We start from the raw sequence: 19,710 nt of genomic DNA on the forward strand, positions 1-19,710 counted from the left end.
ACTGTGTATGTTTACACCAATTATGAGATTGTATCTCAAATTTCAAGGCTGATTTTTACGTAAGGTAATATTAAATCCAATCCATTAAATGGATATATTTTGATGCATTCATTCTATTTGGTACCATAGCACTTAGGCTAAGATATAAGTCTGCTGTTGTGACTCAAACAAAGAAATGGGACTCTTACTGACCTTCCTTAGTTTTTTGGTTTCTCTTTTTTTTTTCCTATTTTCTGTGGGGAAATAGGAAGGTGTTAGCAAGACTGAGGGAGCCTTCCTTACAGCTAAGAAAAGATGCATTAAAATGTGCGAGGTAGGGGCATACAGCTATATGATTGATTGAACTACTGAATTCCCTTCCTTTTTGTGTATTAGTATTTACTGAATACTGATATCCTTAATTGTGTATTTTAAATCCAGTGTCAAATAAATAAACAGCTGTAGAAAACAGACAGGAAAGGTGACAGTCTTGAACAGCTGTGTCTATCAATTATCGCTGATAATAGAAGAATCATTTATCAAATACATTTTGTAATGTGTCTTCCAGAAGTCATGCTGGATGTAGCATCTGAATGCCACAATATTTATGTACTAATGTAAGAATTACTCTGTATGATCAGATCTTACGAAAGCATTTTTCTGGCTGATTAATTACACCAAATTTATTGTACCAAATAAATTGTAATAATTTAATTTGATTAAACAGATTTGTTTAATGTTTGCAGTTACATTTTGTCATCTTCTGCTGGTTTATATGTCTTAATATTACCTTCAGGCATTTAATTATTTTGAAAGGTTAGGTAAATAAATATCCAGGTTCTTAACAGCTATGTCATACCTTCTAAAATCAGGAAGAATATTTACATATTCAATCCACACAGTGAAAAACTTAAAAAAAATTAGAAAATATTTATAAACCTTAAACTAGGTATAAAGATTTTTTTTTAATTCTGCTGTGGTTCATCAAAAAGGAAAACCAAAACACTAAGGCATCTCACTTGCATCACAGAGGAAACAGAAAGGTCAGATGACATATTTCAAAATTATTTTCACTCTGTGATGAGGGTTGACAAAGAATGCTTTGAAAATTATCTTCCCAAGCACAATGTGTGGCCCATAAAATTTCTCAGCCATTGCATGTGACTACAGGAAATTAAAAAGTTAATTCTGAAACTGAGAGGCATGCAAAGTCTGATGTTTTTTCCCACACAATGTTTGTTCACTGCCACTGGGCCACTCTTTCAGCAACTTCTTAGACTTCTTGGACTGGTAGAGTACTTTATGCAAACATTCAGAAAATCACTGAGGGTAGAACCAAATGCTGAATGTACAGGCACAACTCTAGAATGGAGCACATATCCTAAGCATGTGCCCACAGCTAGGACTTAGGGATCAGATGCTAACAAGTTGCTCCAAAGATATTCCGTTCTGCAAAACCCTGTAGTTGTGCCATTCCCACAGTGTCAGTGTTAAGCAGGTTTTAGATTACTGGAGTAGGAAAGTTTCTCTCTAAGGCAGAATGACAAGAAATGTTGAGTTTATTGAGGATTTTTTTCTGTTCTGTGTATGGTGAGGTGTAGGGGGTTTCTTGGATCATGCTCAAACCTAGGTCTTAACTAGTAGCTTTTTTCATATGGCTATTGTTTTCCAGGTTTTGGTACCCTACTTTCACTCTCATATTGCTGGAAAAGATATTACAGGTCATGACATAAGGAAGATATTCTGTGGCTTTTTATTTTATAATAATATTTTAAAGAAAAGGAATAGTTCCCAGTGATACAATGAGTCATTTCAAGAGCAGCGTTGCTAATTTGCCATATGAGTTTGATGCATGTACCAAGAGCTCTAGAATGTATCATGAGATCTTTGCCTTTTTTTGTTTCTATAATACTAAGGGGTATTGCTGGGGGATATACGGCTTTCTTCCTTTTGTTGTATTATTTTCTCTTCCTTACCACACATATCTATTTGCATAGTTTGCTATGCATCTATTATGTTGTTTCCCAGTAAATAAAGATCTCAATTCCTGCAATGTTGTAAAGAAAATCTGACTCAGATTGACAACTGAGTAGAACTTTGCATTTGTTAAAGAGGCAGGTCTTAAAACATAAGAAATACTGTAATTAAAATAAGAAATGCAACACACATCACATAAGATTCATCATCATCTTTCTACCTAGGATATGGTTAATGAATAAAAATAGCTTTAAATAAAGAGTCAGTGGTGTGATTCATAGGCTGAAACATAGCCATTTTCAAAGGACAGCTGAACAGAAGTTGGACATTTCAGTTGTAAAAGGTTTCCTTTGTTCTCTGTAGATTAGTCCTTTGAAATGTAGCATCATGAATAACATGTAAACTAGAGTATGAGGGAGGAGTTAAATGTGTAATCAAACAATTATAGAGCTGAGCTTACATTTGGATAAACATTTGTTTATTGGAATTTTCCATGTTTCCTGTTAACTTCACAGAAGCTACAAGGATCACTTTAGCTCCGTTGAATGTTGACGTCACCGTTGGAGAGAATGCTACCATGCAATGTATTGCATCCCATGATCCCACATTAGACCTAACATTTATATGGTCTCTAAATGGCTTTGTAATAGATTTTGAAAAAGAGCATGAACATTATGAAAGGAACGTCATGGTAAGATGCTATAGATCCTTATTTAATATCTGAAAATCTAGTTTTCTTTGTTGTGAATAGCTGTCTTTTCTGTTTTACTTTTCTGTTGTGCTGATTCAGGTCTAGAAAAATGCAGTAGGCTAAGAACTTAAAATAAAATTACAATTTAGACATCTCACAGGCACGTAGACACTTGTAGGTCGATACCTGAAATCAGATATCTAAATTGATGTTAAGTATTTTGACACATCAGTTAAAATCCATTCTGCTTAGTAGTGAATATATCTGGTAAGTAAAGCCTGATCATAAACAGGGTGCAAACTATCTCAAAAAATGTGCATGTGCATTGACTTTTACTTACTCATGTTTTTCTCATCAACATTTCTGGAACTTGGCATAAGACAGGGACAGATGATGGGTAGGAATCCAAACAGTCTGTAAACACTGAGCAAGAAGAGTTTGTGTGAAGGCTAAACAAGTTAATACAAAGACACTCGTTTTGGCACACAGAGGAATCATCGATCTTTCATATTTGCATGCATAGATATCTTTTTACAGTCTTCAATCAGGCTTATTAAAAATTAATGCTCTAAGTCCCTTCTAGTTATGTCTAATCATATGCTGATTTACCTTATATTCAAAGATTCAGAATGGTTGCCCATTTGTGTGGGTATTTATTCCATTGTTCTGGGTTTAAATGATACAAAAATCCTCAAATTTAGATACCTTCTTTTTTGTGCTCCCTAGAGGAACTGCAGATGTGGCGAGAACAGGTTGCTAGTGGTGCCTGTAGTGTCTGGGAACATCAGGGTCTGTGTTCACTTTCAGCTCCATGTTCAAAATGATGTACCATACAACAGTGCCTCCTGCAGAGTCTTTCTCCTAGACTGGCAATATTGTTTGATTTTCCATGGACTAAGAGATTCTTTTTCTCTTTCTTTTTCAAAATCTGTTTCTCTCCATGTGTGAAGAGGTGTCAAGCAGAACTATTTTTTTCCGAGAACAAAACAGTCCTTTGAGGAGTAAGAGTTGCCTCAGCCTGCTCGTTCGCTGAGTTGTAAATATCCCTAAGAATTTACAGTGCTCTCCTTCAGTGAGAAATAAGTCTTCTCCCAACAAGCCAGTGAAATATGCTAAGATCCGCCGAAAATATTGAAACCCAAACACATAAAGCATTTTCTGCAATAAAATTTTTGAAAATTTATGTTCAAACTTAACAGCAAGGCACCAACAGTTTGCAGTGTATTTTGTTTTGTCTCAGGAGTTGCAAAATATGTAGGTCTTCACTAGTACACTAGCATCATTCAAACATTTCCTGCATGCAACTATGAAGTCACGCTTTTGATAGACTTATATTTTCACTTCAGTACCAATCAGTGCATAGGAGTAACTTGAAAAAGCTTGAATTGCCTCCTAATGGCAATAGTTTGTCATTAGATAAATGCTGGAATGAATCTGAGTTTCAGTCAAAAATACGAGTTTGAATAAAGCCCCGTTAAATGTATTCCTTGTAAAAAGCAAATAAATCCACTCTGGTTTTGTCTAGTTTTATTTAGTTAATTGCTTTTAGCTACCTGACAAAAGTCACACAAAGAAATTTTGTTCCATGAAGCAGAAAATGAGATGGAAAATATTCATGAATCAATTATTTTGATGTGGAATCAAGGTAAAAAGTGCCTTTACCAGAGAACTTTGTAATGCAAGGGAAAGGAACTGGAACTGCTGGTCATGTGTTGAACAAAAGCTTTCATATGGTATCATTGACATAAACTTTTGGGTTTTCCTCTTAATATCAAAAATAGAATTTTTTTTTTCTTTTAGTGGAAATTAATTCTGAAATCTAATCCCAATTTTAGGGCACTTTCTAGCAAAGCACTTGAATGAACAAATCTAAGGCCAAATAAGGGCCTTGGCAAGTGTGTAAAGGGTACTTCTCTGTGAAGATTTACTTAATATTTAGGTTCCTGGCCATCCGCTTCATCTTCCAGATAGCCAGTGGTCCTGGATCTCCTGACCCCAAGTTCTGATTGACCCTACAATATTTCAGACACTTTATTGAAGTGCTTGATTTTAAAAACAAATTAGCCTAGGTTTGCTAGCTTGGACCATGTAAGGTCTGCAGAGAGAGAGAGAGGTGTTCCACTTCAGGTCATTACTGAACCTTGTGCTGGGAGATTTTCTATAGATTATACAGAAGAATACTCCATGGGATACAGAAGTAGCTGAAGACTGACTAATTGTTAATTCACTTAAAGAGTTAAATAGGTTAGATACAAACATAAATTAGTGTATTTGTCAGTGTGTAGCTCCATCTTTCTGAAGGATACTTGGTTTGTGGTGTTCCTTTTGTACTTGGTCAGTACTGGTAGAAATCATTTTAGCAGGGACAGCTTCTTGATTTGCACTGCTAAGCCTTATTTCTGGGCTTTCAAACGCAGAGCAAGTGCAGACAATCTCTGCTTCTCTTCTACAGGCAGCTCAGTCTTCCTTACTCAGGGCAGAAAAGACAGTAGGTTTGCATACGAAGTCTGGAATTGAGATTTCTAGTTAGTCAGTGATTCAGTACTTAAGTAATAACATGCAGAATTTTTAACAAATTTAACAAATACTATACAAAGTTTTATATAGGATGTAATTAAAAGGAATATTCACTTCCAATATTTCTGTTTCATTCATTTATTATCGTATTCTTACATTAAGGTGGGTTTTTTCCTTCCTGTGTGAGCAAAGAGATTCTCTCCTGCCTACTGCTTCCTTCTTTCTGGCAGTTCTCAGCTCATGTCACTGGGTGGCAGATTTGCTCAGGCTTTCTCGGATGCCAGGGGACGAGCTGCCGGGCAGTGGACAGCAGCAGCCCTGGCTGCTGGGCTTGGAGCAGTGGAGCCCCATGCCTCCATCCAGCCCCTCACAAACGTCAAAGAAAAAACTGAATAATTGAAAAAAAATGAATCGTGAATATTAAAATTACTGGATATGTGATGCTTGCTCTCTGTGCTATAATTTCCCGTTGATGAAGAATCCTTGTCTGTCTTCCTGATAATATCACTATTAATTTATGTGATAGTGCGGATCAACATGCTGAAACCTGATAGAATCACAGTAGTTCAGTTCTCAAAATAATACTAATATTGTTGTCACAGACACATAATGGAATGCTAATGAAATTCATGTAAATATGTGAATAAGTCTTTTCTTTAAAAGGAGGCTTTGGTAGCTCTGTCATTTGCTAAAGGCAGAACTTATTTGCATTACATTACAACTAAAACTCATTTATCAAAAGAACATTTGTCAGCAGTGTTTTGATTTCCTGTGACATTGATATTTAAAATGAAAATTATATGTATATGTAGGTTAGCTTTCAAAGAGTCAAATGGAGTCTTCAGATTATAACTATTAAATTGATTGGTTTTGACTTGATGTATGGTTGTTCCTCTGATTATTTAATTGAGGAACTAAACATTAACAGTCCCTTTCAAGTCCCATAAATATACAGTACTTCAAGTAATCTGGAAAACTCTAATGCTTGGTCATTTGTTATTTATAGATCTGCTTTTTATCACATACATTTAAAGACTGAAAAGCTTATTTTTAGTATGTACTTTAAAAAATATGCACTACTCAAATAAGTGTATTATTTTAAGTTTATTACAAAAAAATTTTAATATGTGAGGGTGTGTTACTTTTTTATTTTTCTACTTCTGGAGCAACACTAGTCCATTTGTATGGATAATTAGGAAGAATAACTCTAGAATTTAACTGCTTCAAGTCAGAAACTTGTATATATGATTAGGAAGTGTCCCCTTCAATAGTCTTAGTCACATATAGGCATTTTAAAAAAACTTTCCATACTGTCATAATTCCCATGTTTACTAAATTGTTTATTAGTTGTCTTAAACAATGCTAGTGAACTTGAAACCCTGATATTTTTCTCACCATTTCATCTTTGATAAGTTACATTAAATTGCCATAGAAATGGTCAGGAACGTGGGCTTCTTGCAAATAACTTTTATAAGAATTATAAGAAAGAGGAAGTGAGGATGAAAAAATACAATAAGGCCAGATAGTGAGTTTTGTATAGAGACAACTGACTTTCTGCTTGCTCACATTTTCTCATACTAGCAGCGAGAATATCAAAAGAACATAAGGAAAAACTGTGTTTGGGTACCTGAGACCCTTTCACACCTAGCAAACTGCAGGCGTTTACCACCCTATCATGTAGTGTCAGGATCATTTAAAGTACCTTCCTGAAGTGGTTTGCAAGTTCTGTTCTTGGCATCTTGTGCATTTTCTACATCCAAGAGAAGGTACTATCCTTATTTTTACATCAGATAGTTTCAATGCTTTACACTGCCTTATGATCAAAATTTATCAGTCAAGTTCCACTTAAGATGTTGAGTTTCTCTCTTCTCTCTAAAACAAAATAAAGCTATCTGAAAACAGAATTCAGAAATGGTAGGTGCCAAGTTGGAACTACTGGGACTGTTTATCACAGAAACTTGCAACTCATTATTTTATTTGTTTATTTAAGATAAACTATGTGTATTTTTTTTAAAGATAAACAATATCTATTTTTTAAATTGTGAGGATTTTGGAACTTCCTTACTTTTTTTTTTGCATGTCAGAGATTCTTGGTTTCAATTGTGTGGTACTTGCGTTTTGTTATGAAACTTACATGTTGGATTTTAAAACTGCTGAAAAGTAGAAAGCAATCATTCTGTTCCTATCGTAAAAGAAGAATCAAAGATGCATGTCCCAAAAAAATCTGCCGAACTTTTCAGTGATGGGATTAAGATGATTAATGGTTTGATGCATCTGACATATGAGGAGAGGCCAAGGGAGCTGGGATTATTTAGCCTACGGAAGAGAAAGCTCAGGAGGATCTTGTAAATGTGTATAAATACCTGATGAAAGGGAACTAAGGAAAATGGAGCTAGACTCTTCCCATTAGCACCCAGTGAGTGGACAAGAGGTGATGAGAAGCAACTGAAAATCAGGCAATTCCAACTAAACAAGAGGAAGATTTTTCGTTATGAAGTTGTTCAGACATTGGAACAGGTTGCCTAGAGAAGCTATGGAGTTACCTTCCATCAAATTTTTGAAAATATTATGACTAAAGAAGGCTTGAGCAACCTAAGCATGTTCAGCACAGAACTTGCAGAGCTCAGGCTCTATTCAGCTTAGATTCACTTTTGAATCTAACTTGTTTTGATGTCCCTGCAACTATCATGCAGTTAACCTTCAGTAGCTGGGCTTCACTGTATTCTCAAAAGCTTTTTTTCTTATGCAAATATTATTCATCTTACTTTATCCCTCTCTGAAGTACTCTCTAAAGCTTTGCGATCTTCTGAGAGCGCATTTGTTTTATTCTGGAAATGTATATCCGGACAGTTACTTTACATTAAAGTAAATCACAAATGGAAAAGCCTGTTTCTTTGCTTTGTCTGTAAAAGAAGGTTAGTTCAGACACCAAAATCCATCCTACAGATGTCTGAAATAGGTGAGATGAATTCTAACTTGGAGACAGAATTTGCCAAAAGGGCAAGTTCTCCAAAACAGATGTTTTGTAAACCACAGAGAATAAGTTGGACTACAAATATCCCATTAGAGGAACATAGTTTAATACCTACTTGGTTTTTGTAAATTGCTATAATTCACAGTTCCTTGGCTGGACATGGTAGACAAAGGTGTTTTACTGCATGCTCCTGCTTCAACAAATGTGTTTGGTCTATCTGAGATGGAGTTAATTTTCCCTGTGGCAACCCTCATGCTGCTGTGATTTATCTTGTTAGCTAGAAGGGTGTTGGTGATTGATCAGTGTTCTGGCCACTGCTGAGCTGTACTCACACAGCATCAAGGCTGTCGCTCCAACAGACCTCACCAGCACACTGACAGAGAGCAAGATCTTGGGAGGGGGCATGGCAGGACAGCTGACCCAAACTGACCAAAGGGGTATTCCATACCATACGAGGTCTGGTCAGCAATAAAGGCTGAGAGAAAGGAGGGGCGTTCATTTTTACGACGTCTATATTCTGGAGTGGCTGCTACACATACTGAAGCCCCACTTCCTAGGAAGTAGCTGGACATCATCTGCTAATGGGAAGTAGACAATAAAATGTTTGTTTACCTTTGCTTCCACGCACAACCTTTGCTTTTGCAAACTGCCTTTATCTCGACACACAAGATGTTTTTCCATCTTATTTTCTACCCCCGCCCCCCAATCTCCCGAAAAGGGGAGTGACAGAGCAGCTTGATGAGCGCCTGGCATCAGGCCAAGTTTGACTCACCACAACACATTACTGAATAGACACTTATTTTTATTGTATAAACCTCTCCTTGCACATTCCGATTCCACAGTTTTCTGTGGCAGAAAAGATACAAAAATGTTAATTTTTCTCCACTACTCCCCTGGTAATCCTCCTTGCAGAGTGTGGAGCCTAGCTCCAGATATGTGACAGGAAATCAATTGACTGTTTAGGAGGAGAATTGAAGGGTTAGAGAAAAATGTTTAGATAGGAAATCTCACTTACCCACTGACAAGGAAGAAGACACTGTGTATTGATTAGAGCAAAACCTGGGATACAGAGCCATAGTGAGCTTATTCGATATAGTCTTTTGAGGGGGCAGATAGTTATTCATGAATGATGGCCAACCAAATCAGCTGAGTTACTGCTTTTTCTGGAAAAGTGTTCCAAGACTCTGCAAAGGCATTATCTAAAAAAAATTGCTTTCATCCCCTTGATGCACCAGGGAGACACTTCAGACATGAGTGAATTTGAAGTCACATATTTTGGCTAGGTTTGGGGTAAAATTTAGAGGCAAGAGCCTAATAGTAACATAGTGAGCATGGAATGAGATAGATGGAGTCAGTGGTTAAGGGCAAGGATGGGAAGGAAAGCAGAAGACACAGAACTGAGGGTGAAGCCAACAAGCAGTTAGCTCTGACAGAAACCTTTGAGAAAACCTGTTATTAACCCACAGTGCTATTTCCAGCACAAAGAAATGCAGTCTGTTTAGAGGATCAAGATACACCAAGTTCTGTTCTGTAATTAAAAAAATATGCTGCAAAATCAATTGACTGTAACCTTACGTGCTTGTGAGATTTGCCAAACTACCAAAATCCACGTGCCGCCCCTAGGAGGAGGAGCTGAGAAAGCTGGGTGTGAGTGCTGCTCATAGTTTGCAGTGTGTTGTGAATTTTTCTCATCAGCCGTAAAGTTGTGAGCCATAAGTAGAAGTGAGCAAGTACCTAGGAATTTTCTGCTGTTGGAAATGAAATAACGCAACATATTACCACAGGGATGCTGGTACAAAGCACAACGTCCTCAGGCATTCTCAGTGGTATGCTGAATGGGGAAGAATAATGTATTTGTTGGAAAAATTTCCCAGGCCACATTTCAGGGGTAGAATTAGCACTGTACTTCCTTTACATATAAATATAGTTCACTGAAGGAAGAGATTCTTTAGTGGGAATGATTCTGTCATCATTCTCCTGCTGGCTTTTTTATTTACCTGTTACTTTTGTGCCAGCTGTGGCTTATAAAACCAAGTGAGGTAAGCTCTCTTTTGAATAGGATTGAGACAATAGAGCTGCACTGTTGTTCTCTCACTGTCTACTCTGATCCTAATATCAGGAAAACTGCTATAATTGCATTTACATTAATATTCATCAACAGCTGTTGGCTTATCTCTTCTACTCTGTCTGCCATATAGCAGATTCTCTACTGGCAGGAACAAAACAATTCAGGTGAACTCGCTTAGAGTTAATAATTTTAGGTACATATGCTCAAAAAAAATTGGTTTAAGTTATTGCTAGCTTTGGAAAAGCTGATCTCGTCACCAAGAATCTCATCTCTTCCACATTACTTCTTATGGATTATCTTAGCATCTTACTTCAATGGTCTATTAAACACCTTTGAAGCTCAGATTATTGAATTATTGAATCAAGTCCAATTATTGAACTTGAATTTTAGAAAACCCCTCTGTCTCTGCTTACCAGGTTCTTAAATTTCTGCTACTTTAGTTTTCAGTATAACAAAGGGCTTGTTGGCTTCATGCTAGCATTAGTTCCCCTATTGTCTCCAAGGTCCCAACAGAAGTGGATACTGCTTTCAATCAAAACATTAGTTTCCTGTAAATGATTTTTAATCACAAAGGAACATGTTTTCATGGCTTTCAGTAATCCAGTGCACTGACAAAGGTGATAGTCAAAAGAGAACAGTGAATCTCAGAAATAGGTCAATGTTATTTTTGACATCACTAGTAAATCATAAATATAAGGCTCATATGATGAAAGTCTTTACTTGAAACTTGGTAAATAACTGAGTGGTGAACCACAGATACCCTTGGAACATCCTTGAGTACTGCTATCACTGTTTCCAGTCTGTGGTTCAGTTTTCCGAGTTAAGGAGGGCATTTTTAAACTTAACCAAGATGAGGTTTTTGCATGAAAACATACGGTGCATTCATATCTAATTTGTGGACAGAATTTGCTGATGCCCTTGCTCTTTATTTGCTTTGCTAGCTCTTCTTTTACCACCAAGAACTTAGGCTCCTTCTGAGGTATGGAAAACTCCATCACCAACTGCATAAAACTTTGGTCCAGGAGAGCTTCTGAACCAACAAGATCAATACCATATCCATGGGCTGTTGATTTTTGAATTGTGTTACGTTCTCCCATCTGTTTGTCATTATTTAGATATTAAGAACAACTTCCCATAAGGGAAATGAAGCAAATATGTGGGCACATCATTAGTGAATATAATAAAGTATTTTAATTAAAGTGCTAACATAGGAATTAATGAGTACTAAGACTATTAAGAATTTATAATCATTTGTCATTTAAGTAATAATATGTTTATGAGAATTTTAAGTTTATGTAGTTTATCTAAACCTTATTGCTTTGCCCAGCCTCTTCTTATATTTATTTGCAGATCAAAGTACAAGCAATGATCAAAAATTCACAAGCAGTGTGGTTCTTTCTAGGATGACATTTAGTGTTAATAAACTAAAGGTTTATACACACACTCAAATAGGGAATAGTTTGTCTCTTTTATTAAAACCAAAACCAATAAGAACAAAATGAAAAAAATCAAATAAAGCAGGAATTGAAAACACATGGAGCTTGAACTTCTGCAGCTTCTTTGTTGTAATTTTTTGGAGGGCAAAGGAGCAGGTAACTGCCCTCTTTTCTCCTACAGAAGTACTGACGCTTCCAGTGATTTTTCTTCCTGAAAGCCATTGACAGCGTTGCTTAGCCCACTGTATACAGAAAAAAAGGCTTACATGTATGTAGTAAGACAGACAGACAGTGTTCACTTATACAGTAATCCGCACAGATTTTCAAAGGATGCTGTCCTCAAAGGCAACACCTCTGGTGTTCTCATGAACAAATTTGGGAAGCACCTGCACAGAAATGCCACTGTCCCAAACTCACCTCATTTCTGTATCCTGCATGCACTTCAGCAAATGAAATTAAAAGCCCCATCACATATTAGGCTTGATTGAAAAGTGTGAGTATATGCATACATACACATGGATATAGTTTAATAGTAACTGAATGAAAAGTATATCAAAATATATCAGTTAGAAATATATTGAAAATATTGGATTGTTTGATCTAACAAATCTGTTTGACCATTGCTAACAGCACTTGTATCTATCAAAACCTGAAAATGTACAGTGTAACCTGCATTTCTCTCTGACCCTATGAGGCTGTCAGCTGAAGTATTGATAGCTGGAATTAAGCAGTTTCTTTCATGTGCGCTTGATTCTCCAATCAACAGTTTATCGCAGTAATTTCTTGAAGATATGAATTCTTATATTGGACAAAAAAAATTGGTATTATCACATTTCAGTTTGTGTTGCAATCTTATGGCAGCAGAATTTGAAGCTGGCATCCAAAATCTTCACTGGAGTTTGGAAAAGGACAATTTTATCTGACTATTTTAATCTCCCATAAATATAGACACTAAATTGGCATCCTAGTTTCAGAACATTTGGAAAAGATTTAACCTTACTTTTTTCCTCCCTCCTTTTCAATTGGGAAACATAAATTAGATGACACAGCTTTATTGCATTTCTTCAGAATGTCTAAATGCAGGGACAGTAATGATATCTGAGATTGTATTGAAAGACTGCTGTTCTCTAGGATCTTCCATGATGATGACACTAGTTCTTAGACCTAAGTATTCAGCAGTTGCTTTTTTTACATACAATTTTGCACCTGAATTCCTTTTGTTCTTGCTTGTGAAGGTTTCAGGATTGCAAAGAATTATCTCAGTGTTTGTGGTTTTTATTAAAAAATTGCATTTCCGAACAATCTGCAGTGAGTTAGGAAATCTGAATGTTGCCTCTTTCAGTGTAGTGAAGTATTAACCCGTCTGTTAAGATTTTTAACATTTTATCTTCTGTGAAAGCAATTAGATGTATTTTGGAGGGAACAGTTGTCATTTATTTTCTGAAACACCTTTAAAACTAACACGTTTATAACCCCATGATTTGACCTCATAATCTTTTTCTGGAATAAACTGCAGGGTAGATAAAAAAAATATTTAAAGTGTGCTATTTTTGAGCCTTTGTATAAATATCCTTCTTAAGATAAAATGTGTTCTTCATTAAGAATAAATATGGTGAATATATTGATCTCTCTTCTACTCTTTGTTTTACAGGTGCACATCTAGTTTCTTAGTGGGTTCACAGACGTGTTATAAGACGAAAATATTTTATTCTGTTAGTGTCTGTACAACCACAGCTAGGCACAGTTAGTGAACCTTAAAGCCATCTGAAAATATATCTGACACTGGTGAAAAGTGTTGAGGAAGGATTAATGTCTGTGATGCTGCCTGCGTGCACCCTGTCCCAGGTCCCCAAAAGAAGGGGCTGTCCTGGACTGTGCTGCCTTAGAGCCAGACCAGAGCCCCAGCAGCCCAGCCTACCAGCATGGGGGTTATGGTTCCTCCCATCAGCTTGTCCATCTCAAATACCTCTGCGCAGAGGAGCACTGGTTTTTCCTCCAAGGAGCTCTGACATGTGTTGAACAATATTGTTTCTTCACAGTCACTGCATTTTAGTATCTCTGTTTAGGTGTGATTGTAGCCTCTCTGCAATAAAAACATTCATAACGCATTAGATTTGTAAAAGAAGAGCTAAACAGTATCCTACTCTGTTAGTAGGACTCTGTGACATGCATAAAAAAAGTAATGGTACAGAAAAATCATCTGACTGCTGTTTATGAAAAAGTCTTGGCTGAATTTAATGTTCAGATATGAGCTTCAAAAGGTACAAGGGAGATGTTTACTTGTTAAAAAAATATTTAATAAGATGCCTGATTTTTTCACGTCTGGTAAAGAGCAGCAGCTCTTCAGGAGACACAGGACACTTTCAACACCTCTCAAATGAATCAGATATGTCTTTGAGGGTGGTCTGGGCTTGAAGTAAGCACTTGTGAAATTGCAACTACTGTTTTGTATCATTTGGGAGGAATGTGTAAACAAATATCGCATAGATGTACAGGGATGTTTACCAACTTCACTAAGTGCTATTTTTGTAACAGATTAAATCCAATGGTGAGCTGCTCATCAAAAATGTTCAGCTGCGGCATGCTGGGAGGTACACATGCACTGCTCAGACTATTGTGGACAACTCCTCGGCTTCTGCTGACCTTGTGGTAAGAGGTAAGGTTCTCCAGGTAAAACAGAAATGTTGCTGGTTTCCACCTAGATAAGCAGAGTTTTTCTGACTGATTAGAGTAATAAATAAAATGAGAAGTTCAAGAGCATGTGAAGTCCTAAACTCTACACAGTGTCTTCCAGATATCTAGACATCTAAGTAAGCACATGTTTTCCTGAAAAGCAATAAAGGTATTTTATTATGGATATTTTTGTTATGTTGAGGTAGGTTTTAGATAGTTGGTATTCATTATTAAAAACAGATTTTAGGTATCATTCCAATGTATACACTGTATAACAGCTCTAAGAAGAGACTTCTGTTTTCTCTTAAAGCTTTACAGTTTAAATTATTGTGTATGATACTAGACCTTCGTTAAAAGGATTCCTAGTTTTCAAGTTACAGAAACCAGGATATTTGTAGTTAAGGTTGTCATTCATTGTCAACAGATTCGTGTCTAGTAAGCATTACCACAGTCTCAAAATGCTGTGCTTGGCCATATGGTTCATATCCTATAAGATGTGTTATGATGCATGGTTTCAATAATGTAAGTTAATTCATGTCCTTTGGCATTTTAGTCCATTTTGTGCCTGCAGGTATAACATGTTCAGAAGTGCTAACACTCTGTCATGCTGACAATTCAAAGCAGACTTATACTTGGAGCTGCGTTTTCTGTCATGTTTTGCCTCACATTCCAGTTATACTACTGAGCTGTGTAGAAGCTGAAGTGTCTTGTGTCTTGATTCTGAATTTTTGTTGTCTGAGGATGTTGTGGACTTGAATCTTTCTGTATAAATACAGATTTTTTGCTGGGTATTAACAGCCAATGAAATGTCATCAGTTTGGGATGAAATAAATGTCAAAGCAAATATGATAAGTGGTGAAACTGCAGAATAAATCGACAAAGAAAAGATAAAAGTCTGTTCATGTGCCTTAGTAATATGTAAGCAATTCCTTTAAAAATTAAAAGAGACATGAAGTGCCTTATCAAGCTTTTGTTTCTCCTTCCAAGCCAATAATTACAATTAGAATCATTGCTCTGAGGTTATGTTGTGGAAGAAACTAGCATCCATTTTATGCTCAAGATTCAGGTTTTAATAAGATGAAAATGGTTCTGCTTAGTGCTGAAGAATTTTCACTATCATTTTTGTCAGTGTAAGACTCAGCATCTTGCAGTGGCAAGGTTAAAATTCTGATGAAATATGACAAACGTGTTGTTATAGTTTCACTGCATTGGTATGAAGGGGCAACAGCAAAGTATGAGAACATGGAGCTTGGTTCCAGAGTGCCTCATCAATGAAGCAGTAAAGGATAACCACTGTTTATGCAGGCAAATGAAGATATCTTTTCTGTCCACAAAACAATTTAACATTTCATATGGAATGTCCTGTGTGATCTCAGAGCATTCAGATTGATGGTATGTGGAAGAAAACTGCTAATGATACTAGTGCACTGAAGACTGTCAGGCCCCTGAGTGCACCAGCAAGCCCTGATGGCCCTGAGAAGCCTCACCCAGGACACCCACCCATGCGACTGCCTGTAGGCCCAGCAGCACGGTTGAGTTCAGCACTGGACCTTCAGTCCTGCTACTTATGGGTCCTGGCTTAGCTTTCCTGAGGGAGCAGCTGACCCTTGGTTTTTCCTGACGTGCTGTTTTTGGAAACTTGGTACTGAGGTGGGAAGCTGTAAGAGATACCTCCTAAAGAAAAAGGAAAGAAAGATCCTGGGACTGATGAACCTTTCCATACCTTCCAGCTTCAAGGCTTCTGAAATGAACAGCCTTGCAGGAAAATGGACCTGTCAGCCTTTAACTACCCGAGTCCTTATAGCTAAGCTAGCAAATAAGCAGGTTACCAGGGTGGAGAGTTGACTAACAACCCTAATCTTAAAAATCAACTCATAGCAAAATCTTCTGCTTCGTGCATCCTTTGTGAAGAGTAAGCGGGTGTTTCTACATTCAGTGCTGTATTTAATCCTTACTTTGAAAAGGAGGTCTGAGAACAGCTGATTAATAGTTTAGTTTTTATTGCAAAGATTTGAATATTAATATGTTAGTTATGAGCAATCCAGTAGTAAAGTGACGTACGTTTTCCCACAGATGCTAATTGGGAACTATTCTTGGATCTTAAAAGAAGAAACTATCAGGAATTTGACCACTTAAGTCATGGGCCACAGCCCAACAGATTGTGTGGAGTGGTCATGCTTATTTCTTTTTAAGCAATGGCATATATATTCTTTGAGGAATCAGTCTAAATTTGAATACTTCTGGAGTTGGGAGTGGAATTGCTTGCTCATTAGAAGGATAAACTCCTTGAAAATGAGAAACAGCAATATTCGTTAGTGTATTTGTTTGATTCAATTAATTTCATCTGTTTCCTTTTACTCAGATTTATGGAGAAAGTAAAGAGCTCAAGAGCTGAAGATACAATTTTCACACTGTGTGTTCAGATCTCGTGTAGAAATCTCATTCTGTTCTTTTTGTTGAGTTGTTTTTGTTTTGGTTTTCTCTGTAAACACTGCAGAGAAATATATCCTGTAATTTCTTGTTGGTGTTTTTTAATATGCTCTGGGACTTGTTTAATCAGATTGTTGGATAATTACCTGAATCATGTTGGCATATTATTATCTTTGAATGTGGAATCAGAATATACTTCCCAATAGTTCTGATGCCTTGTCTCTGTTTTTACACAACAGTTAGTGTATATCAGATCACTGTGTATCACATAAAGCAGAAGCATAATAACAAAACCAGAATAGTTAATATGAAAAGAATGATATGAAAAATATCTGCAGGCTAAGTTTGTAAGTAGGTACTAAACTTTGGGTTACAGAACTGCTGGAAGTCTGGGGGTCTTTAGCACAACACTGGGCATTGTGGGGTCTTACAAGTGAAGATTCCTATACTTATATATGTATGTACCTGCAACATGGTCTTCTTAGCTTTCTAGTCTATGAAAAAATCCCCTGTGCCTGTTGATCTTCACATTTTAGCCTCTCTTCTGCGAACAATGGCACAGCACAAGAACAATAAAAGCATTACCCCACAAAGTGGAGGTGTGGGAGTAGTAGTACCTAGATGGAAATTTTTAGAATTTAAGAAATGCATTCAGAAAAATGCAAGCATTTACAGCAGCAGCTTTTTTTCTGATATTATTGTTCAGAAATAAATGACATTTGGTGAAGAATTATAATACCATTTATTCGGTTTAGTGATACCCTTAGAAAAAAACAGGCAAGTTCTTGGAACAGAGGCTGGTTACTTCAGATCTGAAGTGCAACTGACAGACTTAAAGCCAAATATGGATTGAGTATAGTTGCTGTCAATTTAACATAGCCATTTTAAGTACTCCATATGAGCAGAAATAGTATTTAATACTTGAAAAGCATAGACATGAGACTGTGAACTTTAGGAGAGGCAACTTTAGCTGGTCATTGGGAGCATACTTACGTGCCATCAAGCCAACATCTGTCTTTAGTTCATGAGTTTTTATATTCACTAGAGCTATGATTTTTAAATTACTCCTTGCAAATATTTGTCTTCTGAGGAGAAAGAAAATATTCTTTAGAAATTATTTTATAGGTCCTTTTTGATGATCAAGGCTGAAAGGGCGGATGTGGAATGGCTGTTCAGCAAAAAATGTTTTCCCTTTGACAGCTTAGTGTTTCTGTTCCTTGGTGGTGGTCTTCGTGGGGCTGTTCTGATGCACAGAGCTTGTTCAGTTTCACCCATGTAGTCTGCAGAACAGCTTTTAGGTCAGAGACTAGTGGATTCCACACTTCCACATAGATTTTTGAAATTCTTATTGTGGAAAGGCTTTTGGGGAACTGTAAAGAAATGTCTAGTTCTGCTTTCACTCAAGTTATACATGTCTGTAGGAAGTTTGAGTTTGATGATGGGTTTTGCCACATTGGGGTAATAAGAAGGCCAAGAGAAATGTGAAGAGATCTATTGAAATGTCTTTCAAGTTATTATTTTTGTCCAATATAAGTTACAAGATTTTCCATGTAAATTGCAGTCAGGGCCAATATGGCTGAGGGGAAGTGTAGATTAAAAGTGTAGAATACAGGCTTTGTTAGATGGAATGGAAATTTTGTGTATTGTTTTCTGACTTTGAGTTCACTGCTATTTGAAAAGAAGAGCAGAAACAGTTTCAATATCTCTTTTTTTTCACTTAAGAAAATCTCAATATTACTGCTCAGCCAGGAACCATGGGAGTTTCATTTCATAGTAGTTGGACGCAAGAGCATTTATCCTGTGAATCACTCTGTAGAGCATTAAAATGCATATATAAATATTCAATCTGTTCTTAAGTAGAAAGAGAGACTTGAAAGCCTTGTATCTGATAAATATAAGTAGGAAAGTTAGTGAACTTGCATTTTCAGAATATTTGATTTTTGAATGGAACTACCAATTTCTTTTCTCAGGTCCTCCAGGCCCTCCAGGAGGTATAAGAGTAGAAGAAATTAGAGACACTGCTGTAGCACTTACCTGGAGTCGTGGAACAGACAATCATAGCCCTATTTCTAAATACACTATCCAGTCAAAAACCTTTCTGTCTGAAGAGTGGAAAGATGCCAAAACAGGTAAGAGGACTATCAAAAGTAATAATAAAATCAGTAGGTTTTAGAGTGTCTGATTTTTAGAAAGCTCGGCTAATCAGGAAATAGTCACAATTAAAGGAAACCAGGGATGCTGTTAATGTTTGCTACAGGGCTTGGGACGGGTACCATCTTGTCTGTGTGTTCCCAGCACTTAGAGGGCCTGAACTGAATATGAAGAAATACAGAAAATAATAGGCCAGAGCTTTCACCTGTTTTTTGCTTCTTTCCTTGTTGCTTGCAACATTCCACATCAACTACTAGAATCGTAAAACTTAATTTACAGGTTAATTTGGATGACAAACAGGTGTCTTTATTTCTGTATATGTTATGCAGAAAGTTGGTTAAAATTGTCTGCTTTTTCCTGAGACTGGACTATGTTCCTGTTGGATTAAAGCTGGCAACCCTAGAAAAAACATGGCTAAGATTATCCTTCTAACCACTGGATGTCATCATTGTGCAACATAATTGCAGATGAGGAGGCACCTACCTGAACACAGGGCATGCCAATATATAAGTCTTTGCAAGATTTAACATAAATGTATAAATTATGAGAAAGTTTTCTTAAACTACTGGTATCTTTGAATACTTTATGAAGCATAACATTGTCTCAAGCTATACAGAATTGTCATATCAATATGATTCATTATACTATAATTAATTATAACAAGCATTTTTCTGTGGAATTAGGGCATCATATACTCGGCATTTCTAAATAGTGAGAATATTAACATTTTCAGCTATTGTCTTTCATTGAAGTTATCCTTTGAAACTACAGAGACAGATGTCTAAGAAATAGACTTTGACATATTGACCTGAAA

The 19,710-nt window shown here is 36.5% G+C and overlaps 1 protein-coding gene across 2 annotated transcripts in view; it reads left to right on the top strand.

Moving 5' to 3' along the window:
- Window positions 1–19,710, top strand: part of CNTN1 (contactin 1) — a 167,447-nt gene that overhangs the window by 107,891 nt on the left and 39,846 nt on the right. For both annotated transcript variants that reach the window (XM_069851723.1, XM_069851732.1), the window contains 3 exons: window positions 2,472–2,647; window positions 14,178–14,298; window positions 18,716–18,874. In XM_069851723.1, the coding sequence (XP_069707824.1) occupies window positions 2,472–2,647; window positions 14,178–14,298; window positions 18,716–18,874 (456 nt within the window). The remainder of the gene's footprint in view (window positions 1–2,471; window positions 2,648–14,177; window positions 14,299–18,715; window positions 18,875–19,710) is intronic.

Source organism: Phaenicophaeus curvirostris, chromosome 1 (genome assembly GCF_032191515.1).
Source record: "Phaenicophaeus curvirostris isolate KB17595 chromosome 1, BPBGC_Pcur_1.0, whole genome shotgun sequence".
NCBI lineage: Eukaryota > Metazoa > Chordata > Aves > Cuculiformes > Cuculidae > Phaenicophaeus > Phaenicophaeus curvirostris.